Source organism: Cynocephalus volans, chromosome 6 (genome assembly GCF_027409185.1).
Source record: "Cynocephalus volans isolate mCynVol1 chromosome 6, mCynVol1.pri, whole genome shotgun sequence".
NCBI lineage: Eukaryota > Metazoa > Chordata > Mammalia > Dermoptera > Cynocephalidae > Cynocephalus > Cynocephalus volans.
Genome location: NC_084465.1, coordinates 6785880 through 6813365, shown reverse-complemented (window position 1 = coordinate 6813365; position 27486 = coordinate 6785880). Strand labels below are relative to the sequence as shown.

General features: G+C 42.9%; 1 protein-coding gene across 2 annotated transcripts in view; it reads right to left on the bottom strand.

The window, feature by feature from the left end:
* PRKAG2 (protein kinase AMP-activated non-catalytic subunit gamma 2) overlaps positions 1–27486 on the bottom strand; it is a 153636-nt gene that overhangs the window by 41072 nt on the left and 85078 nt on the right. For both annotated transcript variants that reach the window (XM_063101263.1, XM_063101262.1), the window contains exon 3: positions 14810–14879. In XM_063101263.1, the coding sequence (XP_062957333.1) occupies positions 14810–14879 (70 nt within the window). The remainder of the gene's footprint in view (positions 1–14809; positions 14880–27486) is intronic.

The window sequence follows — 27486 nt, the reverse complement described above, 5'->3', positions numbered from 1 at the left end:
GGACTGCTCTGCCGAGGCAGGACATGGGCACCGTTAGTTACTGTGCAGCAAGCTGGGGACCCACCTGTCCTCCTCTCTCAGCAGGCTCAGGCACTGCTGTCACTATCCGGTCATGTCCCTACCCATCACCCCTAATCCTAGTGGCTGTCAGGGCTTTGTGAGCTCACCCACCTTCCACTCGCTCTACCCTCACTGTACTTAGCCTCCACTTCCAGAGAGGAGCACTCAGCCAACTGACTGACTATGGCACCATTTCCAAAAGCACAGGTATGGAGGGGAATCCGAGAAACAGCACGGTACCCTGGAGCTGTTACGAGCCCTAGACCTGAAGGTGGGGGGCGGAGTGTGGGGAGACAGTTATAGAACCCAGAGGGAGGGAGAATCAGGCAGAGATAGTCACCTTGCGTGGGGCAGCAACCTTAAGTGAGGGAATGCTGTCAGGCAGAGGCAGCCTCACAGGACAAGAGAGCCAAGGGAATCCCCACCCTGACCTCCTGCTGGGGCTCTGCCGGGCCACACTCACTGGGACACCAGGGCTTGGGAGCCCTGCAGGTGCAGTCCATGCCAGTCAGCTTCCTAGGTGAGGAAGAAGCAGGCCAAGGGGTAAGAGGGAGTCTGGAGGGGCAGGCAGAAGCTATCCGGTGCACTTTAAGACTGGGAAGACAGACAAGGGGATAGTTCGGACTGATGCAGTATGTTCTACAATAATGCCTTTACTAATTTACACATTTTCCAGAAACCATTATTTGAAATAGTAATAAGTGGCATGAGGTTCTTTTCTAAAAATAACAGCAGCGAAACACAGTAGCTAATACTTAGCTTATGCCATAGCACTGTTCTGAGCACTTCACACCATTAACTCTTCACACTACTATAATGTTACAAGGTAGACACAATTATTATCCCCACTTTACAGATGAAGAAACTGAGGAAAAGGGGGACCAAATAACTTTCTCCAAAGTAACACTATGCCGCTAATAAATGGCACATCCAGGAATGTGTACCCAAGAAACCAGTTTATCTGACATTCTACAGAGGTAGTATGGTACAAGTGGTCAAGTACGGGCAGAATCAATTCAATATCATTAAATACAGATGAAAAGTAACAAATGGGACAGAAAAAGCAAACTAAGTACCTTAGGGTCTTGAGGCAAAGGGGTAAGAAAAGGCCTGACTTGTGCCCTAACATGAAAACAGAAGGGCAGGACGTGGGTCTGCGGACAGCGAGGCAGGTTGGGGTTGTCCCAGGCCTGGCATGGCTCAGAATGACTCACTTGTTTCATTCTGGAAATTCTCTAGATCCACCTCTTGCTGTTGTGGGTGGGCTGGCCCTACGCTTGTCCTTCGCAGGAGGGGATGGGTACCGACCTCTTTTCCATTTGATCTCCTTACCTTCAACGCTCACACCCCCTCCTGTTCTACCCATCAGCTCTCTGGCCTCACTCCCCATGGCCCGCCAGCACTGTCCTGCTCACCCTCAGTGCCCTCCTGAGTGCCCCAACAGCCTCTTGACACCTCCTCTGGGGGAGGTGACGCTGTGTTCAGCTGCACCTCAGAGGCAGGAACAAGAGCCCCTTAGGGACCTGGAGGGCGATAAGCTCAGGAGGGAACACATGGCTCGGTGTGACTGGGACTCCACACAGATGTGGGGATGGCAGAGAAGTGGGGACCAGCAAAGAGGGCCCTTGGTGCCAGGCTGAGCATCTGGAGTATCCTGCAGGGTAAGGACAGCCACTCAGGGGCCAAAACAGGAGGCTGATAAGTCAGGATGCATCTTAGGAAGTGTGTACTTTGGGGTGGAAGGAGAAATGTGAGGCAGAGAACCTGGTGGGCGACTACAGCCTTGGCACCTCCTTGGATTGCTCCGGCGCTCTGCTCCTGCTCGTGGCTCTCCCTTCCCTGCCACCCTCCTCGGCTGGTTCTCTTCCACCCCACACTCCCACCCTCGGAAGAGAAGAGAAGCAAATCTCTGCTGGACCTGGATGACATCTCCAGCCCCACGCATGGCCTTTCCTTCAAAAGCAGACCTCTTGGAGCAATGGTCAAGGACCCTGAGCCCGTTCGCAGGGCCCCCTCTGTCCAGCCGCGTGAAGCTGGTGTCACCTGCGTCCCATCCCTATCCTCAGTGGCCTTGGAGCGCTAGTTCTCATGGCTCTTCTGCAGATCTCGTTGAGTACACAAGTGACAGGACATGGTCCTCTCAGACTCAGTTCCCTCATCTCCACTCCAGAAAAGTAGAAACCTGAAAGGGTAGCTTTGAGGACTAAGAAAGATAATTTTGGGGCCGAGCCTGTGGCGCACTCAGGAGAGTGCGGCGCTAGGAGCGCGGGGACGCTTCCGCCGCGGGTTCGGATCCTATATAGGAATGGCCGGTGCACTCACTGTCTGAGTGCTGGTCATGAAAAAGACAAAAAAAAAAAAAAAAAAAAAAAGAAAGAAAGATAATTTTGAGACAGGTCACAGCACACAGGAGCTCCATAAATGCTGGCTTCCCCTGCACAAGTGGTCCTCAAGCAAGGGTGATTTTGCCACCAAGGGGACGTTTAGTAACATCTGGAGATGTTTTTGATTGTTGTAACCTGGGGATAGGGAAAAGGCTGCACTGGCACCTGGTGAGTAGAGGCCAGCATGCTGCAAGACACCTGCAGGACAAAGGACAGCCCATCACAAAGAGGCACCTGGCCCAGATGTCTGTACGCCCAGGCTGAGAAGCCTTGCTCCAACCACCATGGGCTTTCACGGTGACCCTAATCTGCAGCCACCTCTCTTTCCCGGAGTGTTCTTCCTTCTACTTCACAAACGTGTCCACTCTCCAAGATTCTGTTCTTGGCCTTTTCTCTCCCTCACACGCATCAGTCCAGGCCAGGGCATAAGATGGCAGAGCAGAAGGGCGAGGAGTCACCTCGCCTGTGAAAACAGAGCATTTGGGGTATCAGGTTAGGGTGGTACAAGTACGACGGGGTAGACCACGGGTGCATGCACTGTGCCTCTTCAGAGAAGACTTAGAGAGAAGGACAAAGGGCTGAAGGAACTCGGGTCCTGCCCTGGGGGAGGTCCTGTAGGTGATGGGACATCGATGAAGAGTGCCATGCAGCGACTGGGGTTGGATCTGTGCTCTTGACAGATGATCACGCTGGCAGCTGGGTTCGGGAAGAAGGTAAGAAGAACGAGCACAAGGAAGGAGCCTGACATGGAACAAGAGCAATGACAAGGCAGCACAATGCAGAGTCGTCTGCAGTGTCCACAGGGCTGCAGAGGCACATGCTGCATTGATGGGGAATGAGAGAAAACAAACCGATGCTGTTGGGTAAACTTCCCTGACCCTCCAGGGATGCTGCCGCACCTTCAGCACCACAGAGAATTCTGTCTGCTCCAGCCCCAGACACCACTCTAACCCCAACAACAAAAGATGGACCAAGAACAGCCCTGGAGCCTGTGTGTGGAGAGAACCTGTTCGATGATCAGCTCCTGCGGTCGGGCTCCTGGGCAGATGAAAAGTGCCAGCTAGTCAGAGAGTTTAATTTAATAGAGCCAGGGGCTGAGGAGGATTAAAGGACTAACAGAATGGGCCTAAGCCGTGGAGGAAGCAGTGCTTCTCCCTAGGGACCAGCCTTTGAAGCCACTATCCAGCTACCACCCAAGAGAGGCTCTGCTCAGCCATGCAGGCAACGAGGTAGGGAAGAAACACACATGCGCACATGTCTGTGTACACACACGCATATACACATGCACAAAACTCTCACATGCACACAAACCCCCTAATATCAAGCCAGACCCTCATCTCTTTTATTTACAATGGCTGATTATTATAAGTCATATATTCATTCATTAATCACAGGTCCTAGTAATAGACTCAGACCATGTCTTAAAGAGCTGGGTGTAAAAGAATGGGAGGCATTTTAAAACAAAATTTACATGCTGCTCCAAATTTCACTAAAGAAACCTCAAAAAACAAAAAACCTGATTCCTTATTCCCAATTCCCACTATCTTAATATACTGCATTTTATTGTAATTCCACAAAGAAAAATACTATCAACATGTTTGTCATTTTAAAATTTACCTTTTACAATTTGTTCTACATTTAGAAACACAAGTTTACTATATTCATATAATATATTTTCTTTCTAGAAAATAATTTAAAATGTTTGAGCAAGAAAAAAGCAAAAAAGGGGAACATGGAAGTTAAAAGTATATGGAAAATAAAAAATTAAATTCTCACATAAGTTTTTCTAAGTGCTCAGAAACACAAACATTAACAAAAGCAAATCTTAAATATAATTTTATAGGACTTATGACTACAGGGAGCAGAATAAATGAAGCTCGTTGATTTTTTTTCCTTTCCGTGCTTTTTGCATTTGTTTTCACATGTGTGGGGGTAAATGTGCACACTGTTGAGAAAACGCAACTGCTCTTCTAAATCAGGGGAGCAGTGAAAGGGTTACTAGGAAAGGAGTAAAAATACAGTCAAGATCAAGGCAAAGAGTTTGCCCAGTTAGTTCAAAATGAGTTGCAATAAATGCCTAAGGAATGTCACAAAGCAGTGACCTTGAAATTATATGTGGTTCCTATCAGAGTGTTAAAATGGCTTCGTGTTAATTCTAGGAATGACATAATTAAACCATTTACCGCTGCCAATGTTTCCTCTTTTTCAGGAAACAGAACCCAATTACTAAGCTCAAGCACAGCGAGGATCAAGGTTAGCTCACAGGAATAAAGCACCAAACACCAGCCGGGTCAGGAGAGTCAGAAACACGGTGACACTTACAATACCCGGGACCACACAGCTGCTGCCCCCGCTGGCTCAGGTCAGGCACGCTTTCAGCAGCTTAAGTTTCCTTCTATCCCTAGCTTATTAAGGATTTTTTGAAAGTCTGAAAGGAACATGTGTTGAATTTTACCAATTGCTATTTCACTATGTATTGAGATGACTGTAGGTTTCTCTCCTTTATCTGTTGATATTGATGCCTTAGTAGATTTCTTAATACAGTGAAGTATAGTTGCATTTCTAGGATAAGCTTTGCTTGACCCCAATATATTAGGCTTTCAATATAGTGCATCACTCAATTTGCTAATGTTTATTTAGGAATTTTGCTCATATTTTAAGTGTAAGATTGATCATTTGTTTTCTTGTGTGCTATCTTCCTCTGGTTTTGATTTCAGGATCAAGTTAGCCTCACAGAATGAGTGGGAAGCTTTGCCACCTTTTCCATGCTCTCAAATAACTTCAATAATCAAGGAATTAACTGTTCCTGGAAGGTTTTGCAGAATTCACCCATAAATGGGCTGAATATCATGCCTCTTCTGCAGTGGAGAGGAAGAGTGAGATCTTTTAACTATTTCTTAAAAAGAGCTTTACTGAGATATAATTCACATCCATGTAGTTCACTTATTTGAAGTGTATAACTCAGCTAATTATTTTTTAATTCCTTCTATGGTGATTGATGAAAGGGATAATTAACCAGGAAAATACAAACTGGTAAAATTTATTTAAGAAATGACTGAAAAGTTTTAAAATTTATTGATATAGTTTGATACACCCAGTTTTCTTTTTTCACTGTTATTTTTGAAGATCTTTGTGTCATAGCTAAGAAACCTCTCTCATTTCTAACGCTTTGTATTTCTATTCGTCTTTTCCTCGAACAGTCTTGACAAAGTTTTATCCACTTTATTGCATTCTCCAAGAATTAAGCTTTTGTTTTTATTGAGCAAGACTACTTCTGTATTTGATTTCACTGATGTCTGTCACTTTGGTAGACTTCAGGAGGGAAGAGTGATAAACGCACGTGCTCAGCAAACCTCTGAGGGTGTCGGGGTAATGTGGTCAATTCATTCAGGTGGATTCAAAACAGGTACTTCACCCAAGTTCCCACGAGAGTGCTGCAGGTTGAGATTCTGACAAAAGGCTATTCTAACCCGTAATGAAACATTCCAGTTGACCAGAGCTTCAGCATATGTCCACAAATGTGGCTAGTCTTTGGGGTTTAGCAATACGATGGATCTTTCTGCTGCAGGACGGCCTCTGGCTTTTTAACTTGGCATGCCACTGTTCTTACAATGCGCATAAGCACTGCTACATTACTATTTCAAATCAAGACGTGAAAAAACAACTTGCAGAGTCACACGCTAATGCGCTAACAGAAGATGCCTTTATCAGCTCGTGGGGCGCAGGTCTTTCATCAAGTACGTCAGGTTGCAATGCAGTCCTCTCCACTGAGGGCCACTCATGGTATTCCAAGGCCAGGTGGGAGACGGTGTGGAAGGAAGAAAAGGGTAACATCTAGACCAAACCGAGATCAAAACTGTCATCACCTTCCTTGTGACCTTGAGCACGTTAATCCCCTTGAGCCTGAATTTCTCCATTTGTAAAATGGGGAAGGGCATTTCTGAGGAATGGGGATAATAAACAAACTCAAGCATCCAACCACAGTGCCGCCAACTACATTTGGCACACACACGTATACTCTCGTGGGGAAAACCCCGACAGTGTAGACACACAGCGACTGCTGGATGATGCACTAATGATGACTTTAAACTTTTGCGCAGTTGCCTTTTCTATCTTTTCTAGGGTCATCATCATGGTCACTATTTTTGGAGACTGTACCACATTCCAGGCACTTTAGTGAATATTATGCTCTTATTATTTCATCCACATCTAATCCTACTTGCTAGGTACTATTATTATTTCCAAGTTACACACGAAGAAACCAAAGCTTGAAATAACTTACCTAAGTTCTCACAGCTATTAAGGAAGAAATGGGAGTCCAATCTGGGTCTGACTCATGCTCTTAATTACTATAATCCTAATTACACATACATTTTAAAAGGGGGGGCATACCATATGTATAAGACTCAAAAGCTAGAGAAATCAATGTGAAAAGCAAAGAGTATAAGTAAACAGATTAGAATGCATATGTGTGTATTCTTGAGATATTGATGGAACAGTTAAACGTCCCATTTCAAAGAAAATGTACTACAGGATCTGTAATATACCAAGTTATTGTTGGCAAGTTACTGGTAGTTACAAAGGACCAATGCGCAACCTAAAATAAAATGAATCAGAGGGCCGGCCCGTGGCTCACTCGGGAGAGTGTGGTGCTGATAACACCAAGGCCACGGGTTCGGATCCCATATAGGGATGGCTGGTTGCTCACTGGCTGAGCGTGGTGCTGACAACACCAAGTCAGGGGTTAAGATCCCCTTACCGGTCATCTTTTTAAAAAAAATTAAAAAATAAAAAAATAAAATAAAATAAAATGAATCAGCTAGCACAGCATTCAGAAACCTCAATGATGTTACATAAATTCAGATGCATGGCAAGTTGCTTAAAGTGGGACAGAAGAAGGCACATTAAACAGATTAAAAAGTGACTAAAATTTAGCCAAAAGGTTCCCAAATTAGTTCTCTCCCCCCAAATGACTCTCCCCTTGTATTATCAGGGATAAGTCAGACTCTTCCTCTTACATTAGTGCGAGTACAGTCACAGCCACCAAAGAGAGATCTAAGAGGCTTTCCCTCAGATGCCACATTACGTAAGCGAGCTTTGACATTTCATCGCTTGTTTCTGCTTTGAGCTGTTCAATCACTGGATACATCCTACTTCACAGTTAGGTGGAGGAGCCTGGTACACTTCTGGAGACGCTCACAACAGCTCCATTTTCTCCATTTCTTTTCTGGTCTCCATTTCTTAGCGGTCCTTGCTCTTTGATTAGTGCACCATTAAGATTACAAATAAATTTCCTCTTGTTTCTAGAATGCCTAAAATATAAATGCCTTATTTTTTTACAAGAAGTAACGTGAACTGCCTGGAGTACAATAAGCCTATGTGCCAGAGAAAAGTTAAAGCTCTCAAATACATATGTTCACTTGTGTAACAAATATTTACTAAAAACCAAGTCTTATTCATCATAGTATCCTCAAGACCTCGCAAATCCTAATTTTCAGTCTCTATTGTCACAGAGCTTGCAATTTAATGGCAAAAAAATACAAGTGGACGCATTACTCCTTCACAGCGCCTGTCAATTGAGAGGGAGCATGTGATAACATGAGAAGTCCTCGTCTGGGGCTTCTGGAAGACTTCCCTGAGGAAGTGACATTTAATCTGAAACTTGAAGAAAATCAGCTGGCGGCGTTGAGAGGGAAAAACAATCCAGGGGGAAGGAAGAGCCTGCGGAAAGTCCAGAAGGCCCAGAGGAACAAGGCAGCTTGAGAAACCTGAAGCGGGCAGGGCCGGGACAGCGGGCAGGGCCAGCACAGCGGGCAGGGCCAGCACAGCGGGCAGGGCATGCGAGGAGAGAAGGAGAGAAGAGGCGCAGGGCGAGGCTGGAGAGGAGGCAGCAGGAGGCGCAAGACGAGCGTCAGAAACAGGCAGCAAATGCGGGCTCCAGCCCTCAGGCGAGGGCAGATCACTGCAGGCTCGTAGGCATGGAGTGACATAACTAAAATATGTTTCTAGAAAGTATCTCTAATTGCAGCATGGGACACTGATTGGAGGTGGGCAAAGGAGGTGTTGGGAGAGATCAGGCTACTTGAGTGGTTCCATAGAAAGGTGCTGGCGGCCGGGCCTGGAGGGATGGACAGAGGCAGACATCTGGGAAGTGCCACCGAGGGGAGGAGCTGCTCACTTGGAAGTGGGAAAGCCAGCGAGCTAGAGCCAACTATCATTCTCGTTAAAACGCTAGGTGGGTGTGGTGTCTTTTATTGAATCGGGCTGGCAAAAAAAAAAAAAAAAAAAGAAAAGAAAAGAAAGGAGGAGGGGAGGGGGAAGGGACCTGTATAGGAGAGCTCACGTATCACAGTAACTAAAGCCAAGGGAGTGAAGGAGACCATCCAGGGCGAGGGTGCGGAGGGAGAGGCCCAGTATCTAATACTCAGGAAGAAAATTATATCACATGAGGTCTGTTACTAAAAAGAGAAAGAGAAGAGTGGGAAGCATCTAGGAAGCAAATAGCCAGCCATGTACGAGGACAACACCAGGACTGTAGTGTCACAGGAATCAAGGATGTGCTTCGAGAAGAGCACAGAGGTCACCTGTGCCAACTGTTACTAGGAGTTCAAAGTAAGATGAGGACTGACAGATGTCCACTGGGTTTGCAAAACGAAAGCCACTGGTAACCTCAGTGAGCTTGGGGGGAGTGGTAGAAATGGGTTAAAGAATGAACAGGAGGTGAAAAACAGAAAGGGCTTTCTCAGAGATTATTTCATGTTGGTTATGCACACTGATTCAGGGCATACGCCCGGACTGTCTAACACCTGAGTCTGAAACGTGGTTCTCCACCTTCCCAGGTATGTCACCTTAGCTAAGTTATCTAACCTTTTACTTATGTAATGTCCTCCTCCATAAAATAGGGATGATAAAGACATCTACCTCTTAGGGTTGTCTTGAGGATGGGATAAGATAAACGTAGAAGACCTAAAACAGTGCCTCAATAGACTTAATATCTGCCAGCTATTATTATAATCATGGGAAAAAAGGATATAAAAACTCTTCCAATTTTTTAAGTAAACTCCAAATGCTTCGTTTTTTTTTTTTTGTTGTTTGTTTGTTTTTGTGGCTGGCTGGTTTGGGGATCTGAACCAGTGACCCCGGGGTTGTAAGGCTGTGCTCCAACCAACTGAGCTAACCAGCCAGCTCCAAATGCTTTGTAAAATCCACAATTTTCCCTCTAAAATTCACAGGTAAAATGTGAAGTTGCAGGATCCCAACATGGTAACTGCTCGGGCACTGCACCCAGCCCGGGCCTCTCCTCTGAGGCTGGCCCCACCCTAAGTAGTGCTGTACAAAGGAACATTCCCCACCCAGCAAGCGGTGGTCCGAAGCATCGTCTGGAACTTTGGCCAGTTGGCTGGTGGGTTAGGGCTGGGCAGTAACAGGGACCAGGAGGCCATTTTCTGACATGCCCATCAGGAAGCACAGAAAGTCCTTGAGACGGAAGGTCACACAGCCCCAAATTCCCCTATACATTTTCCCCTTTGTTTAAACTAGAGGAGCTTTCCTCTTCAGGCAACAAAACCTCCTCTCTGACTATAAGACAACTACTCTATCTCACCAAGTCTAAGATGCCATCAAATGTTACGTTATTTCCTGACTTCAGAGATATTAAAACTCGTCTAGTCAAGAGACAATAAACCTCTTGTCCAAGCTGAGCATGTAAACTCAGTAGGGAAGGCAGAGTTTGGATAATTATTATCAGGGCCTTCTAGGACTGCAAGAAATGGAGAACAACCAACCAAGCAGTGATCACAAACCTGTCACTCTGTCCCTACCCCAGTGGTTGGCACCCTCACATCAGCTCAATAAACCCACAAGCTGACTCAGGTGAGCCCCACTGCCAAGACCCCTGAAAGCAGAGTGATGGGCTAATTTTTAATAGGTTACCACGAATACGCAGAAAGGCCAATCCTCCCTTAAGTAAGCTGCAGCAGTTCCTCAACTGTTTTTCATCTCTCCCTCCTCCGCCCTCCCCCAGAGCCTTTTTATACATTTTCCCTAATTGTCCTACCCCCACGAAATTTTAATACCACGGATATATCACATATTTGTTCATATACTATGGCCCCTTGGAGGGTCATGAACCACTGTTCTCAGAACCAGTCTTTGCTCAGAACCGATCTTGTTTGCAACCACCACCAATCAGGGCACTACCCCCAGATGAGAATGAATGAGTTATGAGTGAACACAAATTTGTGTTTTGTTTGTTATTTTACGTAGGGTGGTTACTGGTGGGTTTGGGGTTCTATTTTTGACCTAGAAGGAAACGTAAAAGATCACCAAGTCCAACCCCTTGTTTTACAGAGAAAACCCATAATGACAACAATAACAAAACAAATAAACAAAGCCCCGAGAGTTACGAGTTATCCGAGGAAATACAGCTACCGCAGTACAGAACTGGGCCTGATCCCAAGATTCTCGACTGAAAAATAATGTTTTCCTTCTTTAAAAATATGGCCCCTGTTTCTTTTATTTTTGATCATTATAGGCTAGGTCGACCAGTCTTGCTAGAACAGGTGAGTCTGAAGGTGAGTTCTGGAAAGAGGATTTCACTTTAGACAGTGCTTTGCGGGTGAAGAAGCAAGGACAGCATGGACGGACCAGGACAGAGTGACGGGGGAAGAGGACTGGCAGGACACCTTCAGCTAGGCAGCAGGTAAAACCACCACAGCAAGTTATCCAAGACTTGAAATAGCCGAAGGTGCTACGACAGCTGAGATGACATAAGCTAGGAGACAACAGAGATAGTTCTAAAGAGGCTGCAGAATTCGTGAAGGAATGCCACAATTACAGTAGGGTTATTAATCATGAGTAAAAATGCTGAATAATGATTTGCTTCAAAAAGCATTCGTGGGCTGTGATTAGGTGCTTCCAAAGTCCTTCATGCTTGCTCCTGGCCAGTAAATAAGTTTAAGACGGTTAATATTGATAAACACAAACACAGAAAAGATGTGACTGGTATAACAATAAAAAATTTAAAAAGCAAACACATAAAGTGATTGCTAGGCACTGTTCTCATTGCTTTTCACATACTGAATTATTTAATCCTCCCAACATCCCCATGAAGTATCTACAAACATTTACCGTAATCACTGAGATCCTGAAACATTGCTGAGCACCTGCTTTCAGTAGTATGCACCGGGAAGAGTAGGTGAATTGTGAGAGAAGGACAGAAGGTCTTTATGGTTAGAGGAAGGCCTCAGAGAGCAGGTGAGATGTGGGTTGAGCCTCAGGGTCTAGTAAGATTGGCAGGGTGCAGACAGGCTGTCATAAGAAGGTAACACCCTAAGGCACAGACACAGTGAGAGACACAAAGAGCAGGGGTCTGGCAAAGTATGCCTGAGAGCCAAATCTGGTTTGTTTTGGTAAATAAAACTTTTATTTGTATTGGAATACAGCCCTGCCCACTGGATTGTGTTTGGTCTTTAGCTGCTTTCTGTTTTCTTGCTGAAAGGACCAACTGAGTAGTTATGACAGAAACCAATACCATATCACCCACAAAGGCTAAAATATTAATTATCTGGCCCTTTACAGCAAAAGCTTGCCAACCATGTCCTTGAGCCTTGTTATTCCAAGAGGGGTTTGTGAGCCAGCAGCCACTGGGCTGGGCAGAAATGCAGAATCTCAGGTCCCATCCCAGACCTACAGAAGTGGAATCTGACTTTTAAAAAGACCTCTGATGATTCTTACGCACAGAATAGAAGGGGCAGCGAGGCTGCAGATTAAGACAAGTCTGCACTTATCCTATATATAGATAGAGGAAGGTGGTGAAGATTTTCCCGTAAAGGAGTGATGCCATTAGGTTCGTGCTTCAGGAAGGTGTTATTTGCTGAGTGTGACAGGAAGAAGAGTAGACAGCAGAAAGGGGTGGGCAACTTGTGTCACAGCCCAGGCAAAAGATGACCCCAGCTAGGCAGGGTGGATTTTAGTACAGCTTTTTCTTTCTTCCCAACTTCACTGGTGCCTCCAAATTGTTTCCAACAAACATAGTATCGGTTATAATTTATTACGAAATGGAAAAATACTTGGTAACAAAAATATTAGTAATCATGTGTTTCCCCTATAACGAATGTATCTTGCTCTAGGTCATGCCTCCAGAAATCAACACATAAACTAAGGCATTAACTGGAAAAGAAGGAAGTGTGAAGATGAACTGGGATCCATTCAACAGCTATCTATTATGCAGGCCACTAACACACCAGTTCACAGGATATTTGAAGGTATAATGTCTTACCTCCCCCCCCCCCCAATAAATATCAGATTGTGCCTGATACTCAGTTTTTCTGTATTTTGGATGAAAAAGCAATTTAAAGTTCAAAAGAAACAAAGCAGTGACTACTACGCCAACACTATTCTTTCTTCCAGCTCAGCTAACAGCTTTCAAGTAATTGTTTAAAATTCTGCCTTCTTAAAAATCTAGAAAAGTTTGACAGGGTTATTTGTGGGATTCAGTATGCTTTAAAGTAATTACAGCAATATAGATAAAAATAGATGGGTAAAAAGGAGAAATTCCTTTTCTTAGATGCTTTAGGCTTAATACTGTACATTCACTACATTGGCAGAAACAACACAAAAGGAAAATGATTGTATATCTGCTTTGAGAAGTACAACATAATTAAATAAATCTTAAGGAAAAAACAAAAAAAAGCCACCAAAGCTGTGTTGAAAGAAGAATCTCTGTGTTAAGATTGGTTAGTAAAAGCCTTAAAAGTCCAAGAATTCAGCACAATTGTTAATGGCACTTAAGCAATAATAGTTACTAACATTTCCAAAGTGTTTACTCCAGGTTTACCCTGTATTAAATACCATGATATGAACTGTCTCATTTAATCTTCAAAATACTCTAATATTAGCTCTGTTTTATAAATTAGGAAACTAAAGCTCAGAGAGGTTAAGTAACTTGTCCAAGGTCACACAGCTAAGGTGGTGGTGAGATGTGAACCTGGCCCTGGATTCTTAACCATACCGTGGTTTCTCTCTAATAGAGTCTGTGCTCCAGTCTCCTCTTGCCTCCATGTTAATGTGCAAAAATTTTAAATGCGATAGACTCTCACTGTTACTAATATCAGAGAGAAAAAGAACCCCTCCCTATGATTCAGACATCCAGTCTTAATGGAAAGGCCACAACATATCACCCTGTGGACAGTGGTTATATTGACCTGCAATATAATAAAACAGAGGAATAGTGAAGTGCATTCAAATTAAGACATCGGATTATTTTTTAGGTAGGATAAAATGCAAATTAAGTCCAGTAAAATTCTGAAATGAGTCCTTCATTAATAATAAATATGGACGAAGACGATTACTATGCATGATCTTCTAGCTCACATGTTTGTGAAATGCTGCAGTGAACCTAAAAGATAACAGGCACTGGTCTAATACTCTGGGGTTAACACTCACATTGGTTGTGCGTGCTTACTTAAGTACTGCCTTACTGTAAATGAACAGAGGTATTAAAGTAAAGTTGGCACATGGGACAGCTTCCACATGGCACATTCTTTGTTTCAGGAGCTTTATTCTATCAATACTCTTGGAAAAAAAGATAAGTCACTAAATAAATAATGGCAGTACACGAGATGGCGTGAAGGCCTTTTAAAGTCCTCAAATTGTCAACCATCTTATGTAAAGTTCTTTTTCGACTTTGAGCTCATCGTATTCCATTTCTAATATTATTTTTTTTTTGCCAAAAACCAAGCTCATCCCCTTTAAATTTTAACAGCTTCAAAATAAGGTCCTGGTGAAAGCTCACCCTATTCCATTTTAAATGTTGATTTTGCCAAAGAACAAACTCATCCCCTTCAAATTTTAACAGCCTCAAAAGAAGATGCAGGTTATTTACCTGTCAGAACATAGAGTAATTCCGAAAACAGGGCAGGAAAAAGAAAAACCCCGTGAGCAGAGGGGCGATGACAATGATGGAGCGAGAGGGTCGCCTGAACTCCAAACCAATTCAATAAGCCGCTTCGGGTTTTCTTATTTAACTTTCCCCATTAAAAAGGAAGACACGCCCTACGGGTGGTATCTGCACACATACCGATGAGGGAACCAGCCTGTGTCATTTAAAGGCATGGCCCGCAAATACCACTGGGGGTCCCCTCTGGGTGTCTGCCGGTGACACGGACCCTCAGGACGCCTGACACCTTGCTCTAATTCGAGTTCGGCGAGGAAGGACAAAAGGGCCGCCCAGCCCGGCTCCCCCTGGAAGCCCAGCCGGCGTCCCCTCCCGAAAGGCACGACGCGCCTCTGCAGACCGACCTCCCCGGCGCGTCCCCACCCGGGTGCCCGGGGTCCCCTCCCGCGGGGACGGGGCGCACACTCACCTTCCTCGTCGAACTCCAGTTTCTCCAGCATGCCGGCTTCCGCGGGTCCCGGGGCCGCCGCCAGCGCCGCCTGAGGGGGAGGAGGACGACAGGGATCAGCATGAGCCTGGGCGCTCGTCCCCGGCCGCCGGGCTCGGCCGAGCGCTCGGGCCTCGCTCCGCCGCGCCGCCGGGAGGAGGGGCCTGCGGGCGGACGCAGGCGGCGGCGGGGCCGGGGACGGGGACGGGGCGGGGCGGGCGCGCGGCCCACACGCCCGAGGCCGCCGCCGCCGCCGCCGCCCGCGTGCCCCTCCGCGAGTGGAACGCTCCGCTCCCCCGGCCCCGCCGCGCCTTTGGTACGGCCCGCCGGGGAGGAGGCGTGGGACGGGGACCCCGGGGCGCCCCCCTGCGGCCGTCGGGAGAGGCCCGCCTGCCCATCGGCGCCCCGGCGCCCCTCTTGGCCGCACCCACGGTGGGCACGAGCCGGCAGGTGAGCCTGCGCAGGTGTGGGCGCGGCCAGCCCGGGGGACCCCGGGGCGAGCTGGGCCTTTTTAAAGATTGTCAACTGCCTGCCCTCGTCCCCCTTAAAATCATTATTCCGTGGGCTACACGTATTTAGAGGCACTTGGTTGCTGTCAGTTTTCTCCAGCCGTGGAGCTCTCAAGGTGCTTCCTGTCTTCACGGCCGATTCTCTGCTCCTTTGGGGAGCTGCGGCCAAAAGCTCACACCATCTAAATCTGGGCCCCGGCCACTCCTGTCACCCTGGATCTGGGTATCTGAGACTCTCCTATCACCAACTCAGGTTGGCAGGCAGCACAGCTGGCAGCTACCGCCCAGAGGAGCAGGACAGGCCCGGGAGGGGACTGAGGCCCTCCTGCCTAACAGCCAATTTCTGCTCCATCTACGGGGGCCAGCTGATTAGAGCTGTGAAGGGCCCCAAACTCCTGAAAGGAAGTTGGTGCTGTCATTCTTGCAGGTAGCTTGAAGGAGGAAGTACTGAGTTCTCTGCCCTGCTTTTTTTTCCTTGTCCTCTCAGTTGAGCCAATCTCTAAGTTTAACACTGCTCCTTAAAAAAAGGAAGGGAGTGGGGAGAGGAAAAGAAGACAAACTAATTTTGTAAGATGTGTCATGGTAAAAATCTACAGTGCATGTCCTAGTGAAAGACAATACTTTCCCTCTAAGTTCGGGAACAAGGCAAGGATGTCTGCTCTTGCTAATCTTATTCAACATAGTACAAGATTCTAGCCACTGCAATAAGGCAAGAAAATGAAATAAAAGGCATACGGATTGGAAAGGAAAAAATAAAACCATGCAGATGACATAGTTATCTACATAGAAAATCCCAAGGGATCTATAAAATAACTCCTAGAACTAGTGAGTGTAGCAAGGTCATAGGGTGCGAGATCAACACACAAAAATCAATCACATTTCTACATACTAACAATAAACATGTGGAAACTGATATTAAAACTTAGTCCCTTTTATAGTCACTGCAAAGAAAGCTAATACTTGGGTACAAACTTAAGAAACCATGTGTAGGCTGAAAATCACATAATGTGGATGAAATGAAAGAAGAGCTAGTAAATGGAGAGGCATCCCATGCTCATAAATTGGAAGACCCAACATAGCAAAGATGTCAGTTCTGCCGAAGTTGATCTTTTGATTTAATGCAATTGCTATCAAAATTCCAAGAAGGTTCTTGTAGACACAGACAAACTTATTCTAAAATTTACATGGAAAGGCACAACTCTAGAATACCTAAGACAATCTTGAAAGAGAAGAATGAAGTAGGAAGAATCAGTCTACTCAGTATTAAAGCATGCTATATGGTAATCAGGACTATGTGGTATTGGCAGACAAACAGATATAAAAATCAATAGAAACAAATAGACAAACCAGAAATAGACCCATGTAAATATGGCAAGCCAATTTTTGGTAAAGATGTAAAAGCAATAGTGCTAGAGCAATTGTACATCAAAAGGCAGAAAAATAAACCTCAACCTAAGTCTCACACCTTATACAAAAATTGGCTCAAATTGGATCATGGATTCAAAAACAAAATGTAAAACTATGAAACTCTTAGGAAAAAAATAGGAGAAAATCTTTGGGACCTGGGGCTAGGCAAAAGTTAGACTTGACACCAAAAATGCAGTCTATAAAAGGAAAAACTAATAAATTGGGCCTCATTAAAATTAAGAGTTTTTGCTCTGTGAAAGATCCTGTTGAGAGGATGAAAAGGCAAGCTACGTAGTAGAAGAAAGTACTTGCAAACCACATAGCCAACAAATTACTACTGTCTGGAATACATAAAGAACTCTCAATATTCAGCAGAAGAAAAGAAAAGACAACAATCCAGTTAAAACACAGGCAGAAGACACGAAGAGCTCTTTCACCGAAAAAGATATACAGATGGCAAATAAGTGCATGAAAAGATGTTCAACATCATCAGCCATTAGAGAAAGGCAAATTAAAGCCACAATGAGATATCACTACACACTTATTAGAATGGCTAAAATACAGATAGGTAACAGCACCAAATGTTGGTGAAGATGTGGAGAAACGGAATCACTTCTACATTGCTGGTGGGAATGCAAAAGGAAACCACCACGCTGGAACACAATTTTTCAGTGTCTTATAAAATTAAGCACGCAACTACCATGTGACATTGATTGCACTCTTGGGCATTTATCCCCAGGGAAATGAAAACTTACTAGGGGTCTTCAAAAAGTTCATGGAAAGATTTGTATTGTTGTTCAATTCTATTTTTCTACAAACTTTTGAAGTACCCTCACATAAACACAAAAACCAGTATATGAATGCTCATAGCAGCTTCATTTATAATAGCCCTAACTGGAAATAACAGATGTCATTCAATGGGTGAATGGTTAAGCACACTGTGGTCCATCTATCCCATGGAATACTACTTAGCAATAAAAAGGAATGCACTACTGATACATACAAGAACTTGGATAAATCTGCATGGAATTATGCTGAGTGAAAAAAGCCAATCCCAAAAGGTCACATACTTTCCATTTATATTACACTCTTGAAAGAATTACAGAAACGGAGAACAGATTAGTGGGGTCAGGGGTGGGGTAGGAGGACAGAGATTTCTATGGTTATAAAAGGGCAGCATGAGGGATCCTTGTGGTGATGAAACTAACTGTTCAGCATCTTGACTGTATCAACGTCAACATCCTGCTTGAGATATCATGTTATATTTTCCCCCATGAGCCAAGCCAAGCTGGTTTGATTGTGTGGAGGAAATGACAATTTGGATTAATTTTTAAAATCTTTACTGAAATATAATTCACACATGATAAAATAACTCACCCATTCAAAGTGTACAATTCTATGATTTTCGGTATATTCAGAGCTGTGCAACTACCTAAGTTAACAACATTTTCATCATCCTAAAGATAAACGCTGTACCTGTTAGTAGTCACTTTGCAGCACCTGCTTATTACCCCCCACACCCAGCCCTAGCAACCGTGAATCCGCTTTCTGTTGCTATAGATTCTCCTTTTCTGCGCATTTCATAGAAATTGAATCATACAATATGTCATCTTTTATGGCTGGCTTTTAGAAAATGTTTTCAAGGTTCATCCATGTTGTAACACGTATCAGCACTTCATTTCTTTTTATTGCTGAATAATATTTCATTGTATTGATATACTACATTTTATTTATCCATTTGTTAGTTGATAGGCATTCAGGTGGTTTCCACTTTTTGGCTATTATGAATAATGCTGCTATGGACATTCATGTACAGGTGTTTGTATGGACATATGTTTTCATTTCTGTTGGCTATATACTGTGTGGTGAAATTGCTGGGTCATATGGTAACTCTATGTTTAACATTTTGAGGAACTGCCAAACTGTTTTCTACAGTGGCTGCACCGTTTTACATTTTTACCAGCAGTATATGAGGGTTCCAATTTCTTGAAGTACCCTTGTATAGTTTGCAAGATGTTACCATTGGGGGAAGCTGGGTAAAGTGTACCCAGAATCTCTGCATTATTTCTTACAACTGTATGTGAATATACAATAATCTCAAAAAGGAAAGTTTAATTTTTTTTAAAAAGTTTGGTGGTACATAGTAGAAATGTCTTTCATCCTCTTTTAAAAAGTCTACATTTGTTTCTTACGGTAATTTTAGTATGATGAAGAAAAGAAATCTCTAGTTGGTGTTTAGTGATCAGGAGAATCATGCATTTCTCCTGTAATTCTGCCGGGCTGTTTTTTGGGAGGCAGAAATAGGCAGCAAACAGAAGAATGTGTCTCAGGAGGCTGAACTCCTGCAAAAGTGGCCCACAGTCTAAAAAGACCTATAACATCATTGTAGAAGTTAACAGAGGATAGAAATTTTAAAAAATAATAATTTTTTTATGCTACTTCTCTTAATAATGGCAGTACAGGAGTAGCTTAAAATAAAAACGTTTCTATGTAATATGCTAGTGTGGTTCAATTTATTTCCACTTAGTAAGACATCCCACGTTTTCTTCCTTACAGAGAAGGAAGCCATAGAACACTAGAAAAAGACAGATGAAATTGTTTTCTATAGCACACTAAGCCAATTTCAAGAATTTGAGGGCTTTTGGAGCCTTTTAGGTGTGTACATAAATGTTCACAGGGTCAAGAAAGGGAGAGATTCGTTAGCACAAATAATTTAAAGTTGGTGGTCACCAGTTGCCCTTTCATGGTGATGTTTTCTCAAAGTCTCAACAGCCTTATGCCAGATTTAATCTTAGCTATTTTAGGCAGGCAGGGAAGCCGGTGGAGGAGGCGGGGAGAGGGAAGGGCCTGGGCAGCGTCCTGCGTGCAGAGAGCAGGGGCTTGCGTTGTGAAACCATCTCCTCTCTCAGTCCATCAGCACCAGGCATGCTCGATGCAGCAGAGCAGACAAAACCCACCACCTTGACCCTCCTGATAATCCAGCTCGATTTCTCCAGGGGAAACAGACGGGCATGCCATGGCACAGCAGTGCCAGGTTTTCCTAGCTGGGCCTGGTGCCATTTCAGCATGGGAGACCTTGCTGCTTGTAAGCCATTGGCCTCTGCAGCCAGGCTGGGGTCACTGGACTCTGCAGTGCTGGGAGGGAACATAAGGCCCTGAGAGAAGGCCTGAAAAACATGGGGCCATTACGAGTGTGACTTTTTGGTTGGTGAAAAGTGCTAAATTATGAAGATTTGTCTTATATAATTGTGTCCAGGTATAGTAAAATACAGTATTTTGAATGACTCTTGGAAGGGAAAACTTCAGCCTGAACACTTAATCATAAAACGACTGCCAGAAAAGCATCTTCATGCACCAAGGTCGGATATGAGTTTTCTCTGCCATAAAAAAAAAAAAAATCTTAAATAGCTACTGCAGGAAATAAATCAACCTTAAATACTGGAAAAGGAGCTCCTGAATAATTTAGCATCCAGAACCTGCAGCTGCTATGCATCCCCTGCTGTTTTCCTTGGGCTCTGCTCTGCTCAGCAAGGGTGTCCTCCATAGGGTGCAATGCGACGTAAAACTCTCCCAGCGCCTGGACGGGAGCAGCCTCCTCCAGACAGCTCCCACCCCGCCTCTGTGCCACTGCTTCTGAGCCTCAGTCCCAGCCTCTGTCCTCTCCTGAGTGCCACGCTGCCTCCTGCTGTCTCTGTTTGACTTTTCTACAAATGATTCAAACTCCGTCCACCTAAAGCAGTCCCCGAGTCCACTTAGTCTCTTTCGAGGCCACCCACTTGACTTCATCCCCACTGCAACTACCTTAGTTCAGCCTTCTGTGATCGCGTGCTTGGCTCGTGGAACAGCTTCAATTCCTCTTGTCTGGCCCCTCTCTAGTCCATTTGCTACCTGGTGGCCAGACTGACTGTGATGGTTAATTCTGGGTGTCGACTTGACTGCATTAAGGAATACCCGGAGAACAGGTAAAGCATTACTTCTGGGTGTGTCTGCGGGGGTGTTTCCAGAGAAAATCGGCTGAGTGGGGAAGATCTGTCCTCCATGTGGGTGGGCACCATCAGCTCGGCTGGGGACCCAATAGAACAAAAAAGGAGAGAAAAGGATTTCCCCTCTCTCTCCTGAAGCTGGGACAGTCTCTTCCTCCTGCTCTTGGACATCAGAACTCCAGCCTCTCCGGCCTTGGAACTCCAGGACTTACACCAGCAGCCCCCTGTGGCCTTTGGCCTCGGACTGAGAATTATACCATCAGCTTCCCTGGTTTTTGAGGCCTTTGGACTTGAACTGAGCCACGCTACCAGCATCCAGGATCTCCAGCTTGCAGATGGCCTGTCGTGGGACTTCTCGGGCTCCATAATGTGTGAGCTGATTTCCCTGCTAAATCTCTCATATGTATAGCTGTCTATATATCTATGTAGATATCCATCCATCCATCCATCTCTCATCTATCTGTCTGTCTGTCTGTCATCTCCTGTGGATTCTAGCTCTCTGGAGAACCCCAGTACAGTGATCTTTTAAAGATACAGTCTTTTTTTTTTTTTTTTTGGCAGCTGTCCTGCAGGGGATCTGAACTCTTGGCTGTGGCAGTCTAACCAACTGAGCTAACCAGCCAGCCCAGACTTATTCTTGTTACTCCCTTGTTTACAACCATTCCACGAATCTCAGGAACCTTTAGGATTTTTGTGCATACTCCTTAGCTGGGAGGAAGGGCCTGATCATGTCATTTCTTCACCTTCTCTTGCCAATTCCCTCTGTGCACCCTACCCTTAAACCTTAATGCATTGTTCCTGGAAAATACTGCACACTCACTGCTGTGAGATTCTCGAACATTCTGGCCTCTCTCCCTGTTTCCCCCATCACGTGGCTGTTCCTATTCATTCTTTTAAGATTCGGCTCAGTCTTCATGAGAAAGCCTTTCCTGATTTTTTTCTTTTCTTCCTTCCCCGCCCTCCCTTCCTTCCTTCCCTGATCCTTGACCTCTTCTCACCGCTTGTCTGGTTAATTGCTTCTCTTAACCCAAATACTTCTACATGGCAGTTAACACACTGGACTGGGATTTACTTTTCTGTCTCTTCCAAATCCTGCAAACTCTTTGAAGGGGAAGACTGATTCTTTCATCATCTTTGTATTGCCTGTGTCTGACACATAGTAGGCACTCAAAAAATATTTGAGTGAAATTATTAGTAAATCAATAATTATTAGTAAATCAACTCATTCTTAGTAAGTAGTGAAAACTGGGTGGGTGGGTAAACAGTTGACTTTAATAGTGAAAATGGGTTTAGAGATTATTTCATTCAATTTACTCCTGCTTCCCTTGGACCTCATTCCTATTTAGAAATGATTATAGTCACTTTCCCTTGGGTGTTGAAATTAACATTTTGAAGAAAAAAGGGACTGTGCTAAGAAATAATGGCAGCACGCATTTTTATTTTAATAGACTGTATCTGAGGACTAGAGGTCACTGACAGCACTTGAGATACTGGCTTGGACACTGATGGAGAGCTTTGCCAGCTCTTGCCAACACCCAACAATTTTGGTTTTTATTAAGCAGAAACAATTGATTTTTAAAGAGGCGTAGAAATTTTAAAAATTTTAGAAATTAAAAAAATGTAACATATTTAACACCATAACTATTCATTCTTCTGATTGACTCTAATCAATATATTTGGGGAAAAGGTTTTGTTCTTTTTTTTTTTACAGAGCTCATTGGTTTATTTTGCATTTGCAAGAATATAGTATAGTTCTACTTTAAAGATATAAAGTTATTATAAATACACCCAGCATTTTAATTTCTTTTACACACAAGTAAACAGAAGTGTTTACAAAATTATTTACCTTAAAAAACAATTTGCAAAATTTCAACTGCAAGTGTACAGAACATTTGTAACACAACTATGCAATGTGGCAGAGCCTGAGTACAGAAAGAAATAAGAAGAAAATCCACAAAATAGCAAGTTGTCATGGATGCCAAGGTTTTGTTCATTTTGATACTTTTTCAGATAACAATTTCAGGTACTATAAAATAAAGTTAGTTCCTTCCTTACATTTATTTATGATTTCCTTTAGAGAGCATTTATTCTACAGTATCTTTTCAGAGAGAATGGCAACCAATTTCTACAGTTCAACAAGTCAGCTGAAAACCTGTTTCAAAGGAAGTGTGATTAAATAAGAGGTGAAGAAAACCGATTAACCTAAAAAGTCCTTATTGTCTATGTTAAATTATCTTCTAACTTCCAAAAAAGTAGATGATGTTAAGCTTTTGAAGACAGTCACTCATTCAGCAAATATTTATTTAATATCTGCCATGTGCCAAGAACCATGGTAGTTTGTTAATAAAATATCTGTTGAGTGGACATGCCCTGGTATGATTAGAAATTGGCATAGAAGATATGAAATAGGAACACTCCACACACATAGGGTCAGCATGATTAGCTTGTTACCCTTCAAATTCTGGATTTGAGGAGTTTATTAGGGTTTGAAATATGTATGTCTCTTGTCTTTCACAAGTAGCTTTAAATTTGTTTTTGTGGTTTGCTAATTGAAATATTTTATCATTAACTTTGTATTTAACATGACTTAGTAGGAGTGAAATACTTACATTCTGTGAGGCTGACAACTCTTACTGTCTCATCATACTTTGCAAATAAAAAAAATAAGCATTGCTCATTGAGTTCAATTAACCTTTCAATTATTAATGCATCCAAGTCACGAACTTTGACATGTGTCATATTTCTGTTATAAAGCAATGCACAGAATGATGTAACCTCACAAGGAAGTCTCTCTCCGCCGTTCTCTCAACCCTTCTCAGAATAGACCATTGTTAATAGTTTTTCAGCCCTTTTTAATCCCTCCATTTATGGGAACTCTGGCCACAAACTGGTCGAAGTTACAAAAAGCATTCAGACAGAATACTTCCACTTTTGTTATGTTTTATTCTACATAAAATGATCAAAAGGAAGCACAATATTCAAGCTGAAATAAAAGGACCTGCTAATGCCTCTACTGCAACTTCTGCACTTGACTCTGGGGCGTTCTGTGACCTTCATTTGCTGTCTACAGTGTTACGTAGCTACTCAGAATGGATGAGGGAGAGCTGAAGACTCAGAGCCAGCTAAAGGAGATGCAGGACCTGCACACCTTGAATCGTAAATCTTTTAAGAATGATCTCTAGTGTCTTTTTAAAAATCATAGTATAATTTACCTACAATAAACTATCCATTTCAAGTGTACACTTTGATGAGTTAACGTGAAATCAATACTAAAATCAAGAAAACATTTCTATCTCCCCAAAGGTTTCCTCATGCTTCTTTGTGGTTTAGTTCATCCTTCCTCTGACTCATGTTCCCAGGCAATCATGGATCTACTTTTTGTCTATATGTCACTATGTATGTTTTCTCTACGTGGAACCATACGATATATGCTCTTTTGCAACTGGATTATTTTACTTAGCAAACTGATTTTGAGATTCATTTGTATCATTGAGTATATCAGTAGTTCATTCATCTTTATTGCTAAGTGGTATTCCATTGTATAAATGTGCCACATGTTGTCTATTCATTGACCTGTTGATGGACATTTGGGATGTTCCCAGTTTTTGACCATTGAGATTAAAACTATGAACATTCATGGTCAAGTCTTTGTATAAACACACTTTCATTTCTTTTGGGTGAATACCAAGGAGTAGAATGACTGGATCACTTGGGAGGTGTATGTTTAACATGAGAAACTGCCAGTTTTGCAGACTGGCTAAACTATTGTACATTTCCACCAGCAACTTATGAGCATTCCAGTTGCTTCATATCCTATCAGTCTTTTAAACATTTTTGTCATTTTAGTTATTTTAGTAGATGTGAAGTGGTTTCTCATTGTGGTTTTGATTTGCATTTCCTTGAGGACTAATGATATCTTTTTATGTGTTTATTGGCTATTTATATATCTTCTTTTGTGAGGTGACTGTGCAAATCTTTTGCCCATTTTTTAATTGGATTTTTGTTCTTATTGAGTTGCATGAGTGTGGTAGGCAGACTCTGAGATGGCCCCCAATGATCCCCACCTCCTGGTATTTATGCACTTGTATAATTCCCTCTCCTTGAGAGTGACTGGATCTAATGAGTTGCTTCTAACTAATGGTGATGGGATATCACTTCCATCATTTCCATGATTAGGCTTCTGTCTGCATAAGGTTGTGGTTTCTGTCTTACGAGCAGACTCTCCTTTGCTGGCTTTGACAAAGCAAGCTGCTATGTTGGAGAGGCCCTTGTGACAGGAGCTGAGGCCCTCAGTCTGACAGCCTGCAAGGATCTGAATTCTGCTACCAACCATGTGAGCTTGGAAATGGATCCTTCCTGTTAAGCCTTCAGATGAAATCCTGGTTCTGGCTAACACTTTAATTGCAAGCTTCATGAAAGATCCTAAAGCAGAAAACTCCTGACCCATAGAAACTGTGAGATGATAATTACATGATTTAAGCCACTAAGTTTGTTGTAATTTGTTACATAGCAATACATAATACAATGTATATAGCATGCAAGTCCTTTGTCAGATAGGGTGAATATTTTCTCCCATGCTATGGCTTGCCTTTTCACAGTACTATCCATGTCTGTCAAGGAGCAAAGTTTTTAAATTTTGATAAGATCCAATTAATTGTTTTATGGTTATGCTTTTTGTGTCATATCTAAGACATCTTTGCCTTCCCAAGACTGTGAGGACTTTCACCAACGTTTTCTTGTAGAAGTTTTATGTTTTAATTTTTACATTTAGGTCTATGATCCATTTTGGTTTCATTTTTTAATTATGATGTGTGATAAGGGTTTAAGTTCATTTTTTCCCCATACCGATATCCAGTTGTTCTACTCTGCTTGTTAAAGACTTTGTTTTCTTCATTGAATTGCCTTGGCACTTTAACTAAAATCAATTGGCCATATATATGGGGATCTATCTCTGGACCCTCCAATATGTTCATTGATATTATCTATACTTTCATCATGTCCACAGTGTCTTGATTATTATAGTTCTACAGTAAGTCTTGAAATCAGACACTGAACATTCTCTAACTTTGGTCATCATTTAAAAAATTACTTTGGCTCCTCTAAGTCCTTTGTATTTCCATATACATTTTAGAATTAAAAAAAAAGCCTACTGGGATTTTGGTTGGGATTGCATTTGGTCAATTTGGGAAGAATTCACATCTTAACAACATTGAGTTTTCTAATTCATGACTATGGTATATATTTTTGTTTATTTGGGTTTTCTCTGTTTTTTTCTCAGTAATCTTTTATAGTTTTCAGTGTAGAGGTCTTTCATATCTTTTGTTAAGTAAATCCCTAAGTATTTTATATTTTTTGATGCTCTTGTAAATAAAATTGTTTTTAAAATTTTATTTCCCAATTGTTTGCTGTTAGCATATAAAAATATAATTGATTTTTATATGTTAGCCTCATATTCTGTGACCTTGGTAAATTCACTTGTAAGTTCTAATGGTTGTTTGGTAACTCACTTAAGATTTTCTACATAAATAATCACATTATATTGTGCCTCTTACCTTTAATTCTTTATTTTGCAGTTCCCTGATACTGTATAATTTTACCTATGCTTATGTGTTTAATGTATTGTACTTACAATCTGATTGTTATCTAAATGTATCATTTTATTTCATTTATTTCTTAATTGATAATATATATTCTACATGTTATACAGATACAATATATGTAATATTATGGGTTACATATGTAATATTAAATATTAATATTAAATATATAGGCTACTTTAGGCTCAACTGCACACTCTTGTTAGCAATGCACCCCTCCCGTGTGCACACTGTGCCGGCTGCAGTGGATACTGTTGGTTGCTTTCTGGGCATCCGTTCCCCTTCCTCTACCTTCCTTCCTAGAATAACCTGAATTTTGCTGTGGTATATACTCTTACATTACAGGAGTCGTGATGGTGACAGTCTCCCCCAAGCTATCCTGGACTAAAGGGAGGACTTCCAGCTGGAGAGACCCAGCTCCCACATGCATGTGTGCACGTCCCCACTCTGATCTTGCTACAGGTAAACACATAGCCCTGATTGCTACAGAGGACCCACCTTCAGATGAAGCCACTGCAGAGACAGAAAGCACCTGGGTCCTGAGCAGGCCTGTGTCTCACTTGGCTGGGGCCTACCCTGCCTCCGGACCTGTAGCTATGAGGTAATAGATGTCTTTATCCTTTCAAGCCAGTTCTGCTGCTTTGCAGTCCAAAACGTCCTAGGTGATATTTGGGTGTTATAGCAGATAAAAGCCCTGCCCTCAGGAGGTTATATTCTAATTAGGTAAAGGCTGTAATCTAATTGTGCAAGCCAGATTTAGGCATATGTCACACTGTAAAAAATTACAAAGGAGTTTAAATTAAAAAAAAAAACAAACCAAAACTATAGCAACTGCATAGTGTACACAAATGCTATGGAATACTTTGAGATGTATTGGGGCAGAGTTTGAAGGAAGCAAGGAAAGGAGGGTGTTTGGGAGGGCGGCTGTGGCAGAGAAAAGCCTTGAAGGGCAGGATGCTCGTGGACACGTGGGCAGGAGGCCTGTGTCTGAGAGTGGCGTGTTCTTGCAGAAAAGCTAAAGAAAGATCAGGAGAGGGCACTGGGAGCTAAGCGAATGGAATTAGATTTCGTATGGTAGAGTGTTAAGAAGTGAGCGTGAGTATCCTCAAATTGTTTCTGGCAATATAAAATAGTCTAATATCTGCGTAGAAGGAGACGGTTGT